General features: G+C 46.5%; 1 protein-coding gene across 1 annotated transcript in view; it reads left to right on the top strand.

Moving 5' to 3' along the window:
• Nucleotides 1–2,775: 2,775 nt before the first annotated feature.
• Nucleotides 2,776–11,502, top strand: part of LOC119661414 (zinc transporter 2) — a 48,425-nt gene continuing 39,698 nt past the window's right edge. The window contains exon 1 of the mRNA XM_038070749.1: nt 2,776–3,251. Coding sequence (XP_037926677.1) covers nt 3,141–3,251 — 111 coding nt within the window. The 5' untranslated portion in view covers nt 2,776–3,140. The remainder of the gene's footprint in view (nt 3,252–11,502) is intronic.

Raw genomic sequence — 11,502 nt, 5'->3', positions numbered from 1 at the left:
GAAGCTCGCAAAACCCTCAAGCTCGCCATCCAACGGAGCAAGAGGGAATGCTTTAAGGAGCTCTGTTTAGAAGCGGACATAAACCCGTGGGGGAGTGCCTATAGAATCGTGATGGGGCGATCATCTCCGCAGATCACGTGTCCTTTACTCATGTTAAAAATTATTCAGGGGTTATTCCCTCAGCAAGAGGAGGGCATAGACAGCTTCCAGCGACCTCTGAACGACACGGCAATACCGCCAGTCACCAGTGACGAGCTGCTGGAGATCTGCGCTAGAATAGGAGATAACAAAGCTCCGGGTCTGGATGGCGTGCCGATTAAGGCCCTCAAGCTTGCCGTGGAATCCAGACCGGACATGTTCGCTGAATTGTTCGAAGCGTGCATGTCCGAGGGGATATTTCCTGCAGTATGGAAACGACAGAAGTTGGTGCTACTGCCTAAGGCTGGCAAACCTCCAGGTGAGCCAACCTCCTACAGGCCTATTTGTCTTTTGTCTATAATAGATTACTCCCGGTTGTTGAGCGCCAGAGAGGTCTCTCAGATCGGCAGTATGGGTTCCGTAAAGCCAGATCAACCATTGATGCCATCAAAATGGTTACTAGCTTGGCCGAAGATGCAAACCACGGAAAGGGCAGTGCTAGCAAATATTGCGTAGCAGTGACCCTGGATGTGAGAAATGCATTCAATTCGGCTAGCTGGAACCTAATACGGGAATCTCTGGCAAAGCTTGGTATTCCCGCTTATCTTGCAGCTATTGTCAACAGCTATTTACAAGAACGGAGGCTTTGGTATGACACCGATGACGGACCCCAGGAGTACGTTGTCTCCGCGGGTGTCCCACAGGGCTCTGTACTGGGCCCACTGCTGTGGAACATCATGTACAACGATGTTCTTAATCTTCCCCACAGTGGTGGGCTACGCCGATGATATAGCGCTGGTTGTTGTCGCAAAGCATCTCGAAGATGCTGAGTTATACTCATGCGAAGCGATCAGTGCGGTTAAGAGTTGGCTAGAAGGTTCTGGTTTGACACTTGCGGAGGAAAAAACGGAAGCGGTCCTCATCACCAAGCGTCGTAAAAGAAATTATGCCCGTATTCAAATTGGGAATCATATCATCACTTCTAAGCCTGCCATCAAATACTTGGGAGTGATGGTAGATGGGAAGCTTAGCTACAAGCCACACGTGCAGTATGTCTACGACAAAGCATCCACTGCGAGTGTGGCCCTGGCAAGAATGATGCCGAACGTGGGAGGGCCCCGGCATGCTTCCAGGTTGCTTATAGCTAGGGTAGTGAGTTCGATCCTGCTTTATGCAGCTCCGGTTTGGGAAAAGGCATTGCAGGTTACATCTAACGCTAACAAACTGAGTTCAGTACAGAAGAACAGCCCTAAGGGTGTGCTCGGCATTCAGGACTGTCTCAGATGATGCAGCATTCGTCGTCTCTGGAATGATGCCCATTGATATCCTGGCAGATGAGATGACGAATATATATAGTGCGAAGTATATCTCTCCTTTATCGCAGAGGAAGAACGCCGAAAGGGAGATATCTCTAAATAGATGGCAAGAGCGTTGGGAACGCTCGGGAAAGGGTCGGTGGACACACAGGCTCATCCCTGTCATCAAGGAGTGGTTGTAGAGACGGCACGGCGAGATTAATTATGATCTTACTCAATTTCTCACGGGGCATGGAGGATATCACCAGTACCTGTTCAGGTTTAAACTAGATACCTCACCCGATTGTCCAAACTGCGATGGAGTCCCAGAGGACCCAGAGCATGTATTCTTCCACTGCCCAAGGTTTGTGGAGGAAAGGAAGAACCTGGGGGAGACTCTAGGAGAGGTGCTGGTACCAGAAAATCTGGTCCCGAAAATGCTAGCACATCAAGAGAATTGAAATGCGGTCAACTCCATGATCGCATCTATTTAAGATAAATTGCGCAAGGCAGAGGAAAGGAGAAAAGCGCGATCACGTGCGCCACGTATAGAAGAAAGGTGACTAAGCTAGAATGAGCTGACTCCGCCCCGTGATGTAATACCTTATGGTGGTTCCGCGGAGCAGGGAGGGAGTCGGGGTGGTTTTAGTAGGTAAAAATCCCACACGCTGGTGTGTCCAGACCACTGTCTTTTGAAGATTTCCACCTCCTAAAAAAAAAGACAGACAGACATTGAACCGATTGAACCGTTTTGTTTTACAAACAAAACCTTAAAAAGACGAAAATCGGAAAATCTTTGATATCAACGTTATTATGCAGATTTCGGACAAAAAGAGCAGTTTTGTAATCACTGAGTTTGAAGTTTTTGGCAATTCCTCCATTTTTCGCTAATTATTCCAACTTTTCGACTCTCAAAGAATTTTGCAAGCTTTTTCTCGTCTAGAAATCCAAAGTCATCTGTTTTTCTTGACAAGATACATCACTATCTACGCCGATGCGTCCAGATTTAATTATTTGGTTTTTGCTTCACTCCCTTGAGTAGGAAAATTACCTATCAACTTTCTGTTGAATGGGCATTCCCAAAATTGTCTTTCAACATTATTTAATGCACAAACCGACCAAAATGCATGTGTTTCTGCTTATTAAAGACACTAAAACTGTAGTGAGGAGAAGAACCATTATTCACGCATAGCTCATTATCGCAGACACCACCCAATTAGAAATGCCATTCGCCTTAGCCCGGTCGCAACAGGCAATTCGCCTCGGGAGCACATGGCATCGACTGGCGAAGTGCCCACCGTCGCGCACCGTCGCCGCCGTCAAAATCATCAGGTCCGCAGTCCGCGTACACAAGCTGTCATTCCGGGCGCTAAGTTCATTGTGCGAAGGTGTAAGCGGGTCGCGTCCCACAATTCCAGTTGCTTCTCTGCCCCATTTCCTCTGCCAGTCGCGGCCGTGGCTTTGTATTTTTCTTGTTTATCTAATTCGCGATTTCCCTTCGCCCAAGTGATTGTGATATTTCCGGCTGATCTCGCGTGGCACAAGTTCTGACCGAAAAACACCAGGCGCAGTCCCATCGGTTTCCAGGTCGACAGGCGACCAATGTGTTGTTCTGGTTGAACTCGCGACAACAGACGCGCGTATGATATCTGGCGTGAAAACATGATTAGAATCCGACTCGGGCCATTCTCCAATTTTACGTGAAAAATGACCAACGGGCTAGCGATGGGGAGCTACATCGACGACTTGAACGAGGAGGACCTGGGCCTCACGGCGCCGGAACACAGCGAAGACATGGATATTCCGCTACTCGGAACGGTAAGTGCGGATGCTTATTGGTACGGGGAGGCTGCAGCCAGCCAGCCCCGCCACTCACATGTTTATTCAGGTGATTCGATTAGGTTTTAATTGATGAAGCAGCGCCCGCTGGTCCGACCCCCAACAGTAACAAGTGCGTGTTCTCCGACTGAGATCTTTCAACAGCTCAATGGGAACGACTTCACGGAATTCAATATCAAGGGCAGACCGTGAATTGTAGTTGGCGAGCAAGTTCGACTTGAGCAAAGCAAGCCCCAGCCACAGGTAATGGAGCGACTACGCGACTCCCGCGCTGGATAAGTCGCGAGTGATTTGGAATTTGATGAGGCTCACTGCAGCCGACTGGCCTTCATCCGCTGGCAGCGTCTCCGATTCGTAACAAAAACATGCTCAAATATGCGGTAATGATTCCAAATTGTTTGGGTAATTCGCTGAATGTGTTTTTGTTTTCGTTTCTCGGATGACGCTCGCGGAAAAAGACAATAAAAACCCTCAAATTGATACGAGGGTTATCAATCAAGTGTACGAGTTGGAAGGGTAATCTCGAGAGATTCACTGAAGATCAACGCAAGCCAACAAAACCTCAAGAAGGAGAATAGGATTCCCCGTTTCAGAGCCAGGAGTTAGGAATCCAAACGGATAATGAGGGAGAAAATGCACTCCCAGAAATCAAGACCCGTCATCAGCGAATTTGAGTTGTTTTTTCCAACTATTTGAGACGATGGTCGATGCTGGCAACAATATTATGGAATAGGTCACGCAGACGCTGATTATCATATGTAACGGAATCCCCCCTTTCCTATTGAATTCAGTGCATTGACCGCGATGCACGTCACTAAGCTGTTGAAAGCGAAAGAGTACGAGGAGTTTCCAGTTTTTGAGAAGTCTCGAATAAAATTGAGGCGCTTGGCACAAAACCAATATAATTAGCGTAAAAGTATGACTATTAAGCAGGAGGGAGTCAGGACCCAGGTTTTCTTTGGGAGTAGGGTGGGTGAATGCGTTTACGCACAGATTGTTGGACTCCCACCACAACACACTATCGGACTACCAACTAAACACCTCCCTGTCATCAGAGAACTAGCCAGGAACCGTTTGACACATTACTTCTGGCTAGCCCTGCCGCTCTCCCGGCTTTGGGAACCTTCAAGTCAAGGAATCCCTTTCGCCAACGGGAGGGGAGGAAGGGAGTTGTTAGTAAAGGGAATCCCTCGCCATCCGGTCCCTCCGGCGGTCGAGTTCAATCTTCTTCGCAATAAGAAGAGCCCGAACATAATGCGCAACACGACTCCAGGTATCAGCGCTCTTCACCATCTCTCTGACAATATTGTCTTGAGAGAGCTCCCCTGTGTCTGCATGAAGCTACTGACGAAAGCCGTCCCACCTTTCACAACAAAAAATGGTGTATTCAACGTCGTCAGCCACTCCATTGCAGAACACACAACCAGTAGATCGCGCCTTCCCAATCCTGCGCAGGCAAGACTGACAACCTTCATGCCCGCTTAGAAGTTGGGTAAGGAAGTAATCAATCTCACCGTGCATCCGTTTCAGGCACGGGTCTAAGTTATCGATGAGCCGCGCAATCCATCTTCCCCTTGGCTCATTTTGCAAAGCAAGTTGCCACTCGGTAAGGGTGCGTTGTCATTCCTTACGGGCAAGTACCTCTCTTAAGTTTTCGCCTTTACGGCGAGGGCAACCGGAATCACTCCCGCGATCACCATCACCGCCGATTCGGAGACAGTGCGATAAGCAGCCGCCACTCGCAAAGCTCCCCATCTGCACTTGAGCAAGGCGCTTACGATGCATCTCCTTGTCAAGGGCATTAGTCCATACCTCCGCGCCATAGAGCAGAACCGACTGCGTTGCTCCCATAAGGAGACGTCTCCTAGCAGATACAAGGCCCCCGAACATTCGCCATTAGCCGACTCAAGGTCCAGACTCCAACTGCAGCCCTGTCCGCTGTTGCTTTGATTTGCTCGAAGAAGCCCATCTTCAAATCGAGTATTAAATCTAAATACCTTGATTTGGCTGGTTTTGACTCTATAGTCAACTCGCCGATCGATGTGGGACGCAGCGTCGGAATTCTCCTTCTGGTCAAGATGAGTACTTCAGTTTTTTCCAGCGCAAAGCTGAAACCATGAGTAGTCATCCATCCGCTTACCCGTCGCATCAATATGCCAAGTCTGCTTTGCGCCTGTTCAACAGTGCATCCGGCAACAAGTGCCGCAACGTCGTCTGCATAACCGGCCAGGCGCGGCTCTTCGGGCATATCGAGTCTCAGCAGACTATTGTAGGAAGCGTTCCAGAGGTCCGACCCTAGGATGGATCCCTGCGCTACTCCCGACGTGGTTTCTATTCTCCTCTGGCCCTCTAGCCGTCCCATAGCGCAGGCAGCGGTCTTTCAGACAATCCTTCAATATCCGCAAGAGATAGTTTGGCACGTGGAGTGAGTTTTCTAATGTGCCTATCATATCTGTCCATCTTACGGAATTGAAGGCATTTCTGACATCAAGCGTTATGAGGAGCACTATTCTTCGAGATCGGCGGCTATGTGCCTCGGCTCGATGAAAGGCTTCTACGACCTCCATAATAGATCTCTCTGTTCTGAACCCGAACTGCTTTGGGGATAAGTCTCTAGCTGCGCGAATCGATTCACCGAGTCTTCTCCTGATGAGCTTTCTCGAGTGCAGCGGTTGGTATGCAGACGGGAGCTCCGGGTTTCCTTTACCCTTGTTGTTTACCTAATACTATGGAAACCAGAAATGTTCTTTGAAAACGACGAATAAGTACGACCACCACAAGCATGGAAGAAACAGCCCATCCAATTCATCAGCTTAAAATTCATAAGTCGGCAAGTGTCGATGGAATAACAGTTGAGCTGGCGAAATACGAAGGCTACCGTCTAGATCAAGCGGTTCACCAACTGATGTTGAAGCTGTTGGACAGTGAATCCACGCCTGACGACTGGCAACGGCCATTATCTGACCCTAACAAAAAAAGAAGGATACCATGAAGTGCAGCAATTTGAAAAGTATCAAATTGCTGAGTACCATCTATAAGATATTCTCCGCTATCTTGCTAGGTCGGGTAGTCCCATACGCCCGGAGCATCATTGGCCCATACCAAAAAGGCTTCACTCCAGGCAAATCAGTTTTTCTCTCTGCGGCAAGCGATGGAAAAACTCTTGGAATATGGACAGCAGTTGCACCACATTTTCATCGACTTTAAGGCCTAGAATAGCATAGCCAGGGTAAAACTGTACACGGCCATGACAGAATTCAGTATCCCAACTAGACTAGGCTGACCCTGACCAACGTGCGAGACCAGATAAAAGCAGCAGGATCGCTCTCGAGACCATTCATTGTCGACCACAGTTTAAGGCAAAGCGATGCTCTATTATGTATCCTTTTTAACCTAGCCTTTCAAAAAGTGACCCGCATTACCGATATAAGTTCGAGAGCAACCATCGTTTTCAAGTCCGCCCAACTACTAGCCTGACGATATTGACATTATAAGGAGAGCAACTCATGATGTACAGTTTATCTACATCCAGGCAAAAGTCATGAAAACAATAAAGTTAGAAGACTACAACTACTAATTTCTCCTACCTTAGAAAGATTGTTGGCAGCCAACAAAGTCTATATCTGCTTACAAAAAAAAGACAATGACCTTACCAGTCCTCATGTATTCCTCGGAGACTTAGCAAGAAGAATTGCAAGCTTTTAGCTGCGTCCGAAAGGAGAGTCCTCCGAAGACTTGTTGGCTTCCTACATGAGGATGGATGATTCCGTAGCCTATATACCAACCAAATTGATCCGTCTGTTTGTAGATAAAATCGGCCTTTATAGGATGCGGTTGGCGGGTCAGTTAATCCATATTGGCGAGAATTGTCCAGGCAGTTGTAGGGAGCCAACAAGTATGGCTTTTCGTCGTCATGTATGTGACGCAACATTCCTGGGAGGGGTATAGTTCGTCAACCACATTTACGTGCCATCGTTCGCAGTTACCAAAAATGCCCTTCAGCACCCCCCACGACCACGACCCCCGAGACGCTCGCACTGCTGTACTGTTTTGCACCAAGTGCCCTTGGATCGACCAACTCGTCGGCCATCTTAGGACATTTAATATGCGACCTATCCACTGTAACTTCCGTCTTCCGATCACAGTGCATACGAGTGGCAGGCCTGTGCGCCGACCAAATTTTTCGTTTGAGATAGTGTCAGGCCTGCGCACTCCGATGACATGACGCCGACAGGTATTGACGAAAGCTTGCAGCGTTTGGGTAACTGTGGAGCTCACCTTCCATGTGTTACTCCCATATAGCAACACAAAAAGAACACTAGCACAGAACAATCTTAACTTGATCTTAGTGTTGAAATAACTGCATTTCCAGATTTGAGACAGGGCGTCGAATGCGGATCTATCGCTGTTAATGGGTCCGGCAACATCTAGTTCGGTGCCACCTTCTGGAGAAACCAAGCTTCCTAGATATAAAAATTGATCGACGCCTTCGATGCTCTGCCCATTAATGCAGACAGGGAAAGTGCATTGATCCATGAAATTAGTTAGTTTTGTTGGTGTTTATCTTCAGTATAACTCTAATTGAGGCTCTCTTCCCAAATCGGGAGCTATTTGGGTTCATAACTCGGTGAGAGAGCAAGCAGATATCATCAGCGTAGTCGAGGTGTTTGAGGAAATATTGAACTCTTCCTTGTCCTCCGGATAAAGCAGCATAAAGAACATCGCCGATAACAAGAAGAAATAATATCGGGGCCAAGATGCAGCCCTGACGGATTCGGCTTTGGACCTCAAAATCCTAGAAGATTTTACCTCGGTGCAGCACATCACATTTTACGCCATCATATGTCGCTCTGATAATAGCTATTAGTTTCACTAGAATGCTCCTTCTGTGTAGAGCACGCCAGATATATTTCCAATTCATGCTATCGAAAGCTTTCCCGAAATCGATAAAGACCCGGTGGAGCGAGGATCTAAACTTGGCGCACTGTTACAAAATGATCCGTAGTGTGTTGATGTGGTCAATGAAAGAAGATCCCGAGCGGAAACCAGTCTGCTCTCTGTCGATAAAACCTTCGAGATGTTCTTTGATGCGTTCCAGAATTATTTTATCTATTATTGATAGACCAGTAGCTTCCTCCAAACTACAATTTTTATTTTTCAATGTAGATATATATTTCGGAAGCAACTTACCACCTTCATCAGTACAAAGCTATAGTACAAGCTGAACGGGGTAAATTGCTCCCGAAATATATATCTACATTGAAAAATAAAAATTGTAGTTTGGAGGAAGCTACTGATCTATCAATTTTAGACTAGACTACAAATAGCAGTCAATATCTAATCTTTGCAGCGATAAATAACTCTGCGGTGAGACTGACACTCCGTTTGAGTGCATTGATGGCTGAAATGAATCCTCTTCTTCTTGGAGGAACAGTCCGCATGTTACGGTAACTAACCATTTAATCCGCAAGAGGAGGAACTTCACCGGCTAATGATGCGGTTAAAGACCGTGGTGAAGTGTTCTTTTCTCCGTGTCAATTGTTCATCATTGTGGATGAGAAGTAGACCGATGACGTTCTTGACAGGACCATCGAAAGATTTGCGACCACATGCAACCTCTTTCCTGATGCGGTATATATTCCTGAAATCATCGCGATTTGCGGCATCTTCTGCTTCCCTGACCAGCCCAATAGCAAATTATTTCTTGTCACGGCGTACACTACGCTGAATCGCTCGGAATTTCGCTCGTTTTCGGAGTTCGAGGACGAGAAAAGAGCACTTTTGATGGCGGCCCAATGCTCATGGATATGCTCAGTCGGGTTACTCAGTATATTAGCCGCTCCATCAACAAGATACCTCTCCCACTGTTGCGTGGCAGCTGGGTCATACAACCAGTCGATGTTGAACTTAGAGGTCGCAGTTCTCCAAACCTCCAGGAAGTGACGGACGCAACACGCAAGCGAAAGTAAGCGACCATCAAATGTTATTCCTTTCGAGGCCAAAGTCAGCGCCTCTCTTGTTACGCACAACCAACAGACAACTCCTAAATCTACTGCTGATCGCGAAGTGATCGATGTGATTACTTGTACGGCATGGGTTCCAGTTAACCCTTTAGGGAGTTCCGTCCCCACGTACTCGAGGAGGGCGATCAGACCCGAGTCTGCAAGGGACTCATCGGACTCATCTGAAGTGGCTCTGCGACGAAGCCTCACCGGAGGTTATCTGGTACGATGGGAACCGGGATGGCCCTCTGAGAGCATATGTTCCAAAAGAATTCCTGGAGGATGTGTTCTCGGCCCGGTTATTTGCGGTTGGCCCCCTAGTGGGAGTTTCATGGTGGTTGTGGTTATGCCTACATTGCGGGCAGAGCTCCTCGGAGCTCAAGCGTGGAATTGCGGCAGAGGTGTTAGATAGGCCTCGCATCCACTGGTATGAATGCTGAGCCTGCACTCAGTGTAAACCAGTACCGCTGTGCTAGTCATGGCGTGGCTCTGATTGTGGTCACAAAATCAATCAGTGTCCGAAGAGGACCGTGGGATTATGCCTACACGGCAGGTACTCACGTTAAACCCCCAGGACTTTCATGTACGGCGTGGGTCAGTTGAAACCCAGCTGACCTTATAGTAAGCTCTGTGCTCGAACAATGTGCGATGGAAGTTGTAAAAATCCACGAACGTGTTTCCCCATCACATACCCGAGCAAAATGTTGTCAGATTCTACCTTGGCATTCAGATCACCCATAACGATCATAATGTCATCTTCAGGAAGCCTCCCCTAAACTGCATTTAATTGCTCGTAGAAAGCATCCTACTCCACTACATCGGAAGTCTCGGTTGATACGTAGCATTGTACAATAATGATGCTTCTTAACCTGGACCAAAATATTGCAGTTAGAAGTCTGCCAGAAACCGGCTCCCAGGTCAAGAGAGCGCACTTTGCGGTAAATCTTTCTCGTATAAATAAAACTGTCTACTCAATTTCTAGTGCCATATTTAAGGCTATTCCACAACAGTTTTTGTAAATTTAGATAAGCTTCTGACATTCAACAGAATCCATACCTTCTTTCATTATCATAGCATTGTTCGCTCCACTGTTAATACCTTTTCACTGATAAAACACGACATAAAACCATGTCATACGAAGTAAGCTTTCAATCTTATCAAACAATGTAAGCAACGATCGTTTGTTGAACATGTGTTTAAATAGTTTTCAACCACACATTACCGGGTGAAATCACTTTGATAACCGAGAAGTTAGCAACTCAAATTACTAGAAATTTTATGATATACGTAAGGAGTCATTTCCGCTTTGATTCAGTGAAATTAATCACAAGGAAAGGTAATGTGGAAACTTACAGTGTAAAAGGTGTTGTAATCCTTTTATCTAAACTATTTATAAATAAATTTTGTATATGAACATAACCGCAGATCGAATTGTAACCGATTTTTTAACATATCATTCGTCTCTTCTTCATAACACTCTCTATAATGTTTAATAATGAAATGACGAAGTATCACTACAATTTTGTTAAGTGAGTAAAAGTAAGGCTAAAATTAGCTTACAGAGAATACAGGGCATCTATAAGAGCGGGAGAGCACAAAGACGAGTAGAAACATCCATGACGAACCAGGACTCGAATCCCGGGCAAGGTTGAAGTTCAATCAACTAAATCGGCTTGGAAACAAGGTCCCCACATCGAATGAGGCTAGCCGTTCATCTGGTGTCGTAAACTCCCCATCCTTTAGTTTCCTGATGAGGTTCTCCCTGGTTTTTATAGCGGATAGTCAGTCCCCTTAGTTCCTTAAACCTATCCAACACCCACTTCAATACTTTTTCTACTCTTCTAACTGACTCTGGTAAAGGGTCGTCTTTCCTTGATTCCAAATTCCTTCCGTTCGAAGTCATTCCAGCATTGCCACCGAATGAACGGCTAGTGCCATTCGAGGAGAAGGCGCTCCTTTATCTGAAAGATTGATTATTGATGAAACAGGGAACCGGACTGCTCATGAAACTTTTAGAGATAATTCTACAAAGGAACCAGAGGTGTGCCAGTGGCGACCACTCTTTTTGAGTAATCTGAGAATGATCTACATTCACAAGATCTGCTCCCTAAAATCTGGACAAGATAAATATGTAGAAACAAAGTGGATGAGGTACTGGAGGTTCTGAGCAAAATAAATTGGAATTTACTATTTACAATGGAAATCGAAGACGATGAAGAACTTCCATT

This window comes from Hermetia illucens, chromosome 1 (assembly GCF_905115235.1).
Source record: "Hermetia illucens chromosome 1, iHerIll2.2.curated.20191125, whole genome shotgun sequence".
NCBI lineage: Eukaryota > Metazoa > Arthropoda > Insecta > Diptera > Stratiomyidae > Hermetia > Hermetia illucens.
The sequence above is the reverse complement of the archived record's forward strand: the minus strand, read 5'-3'. Positions and strand labels throughout refer to the sequence as shown.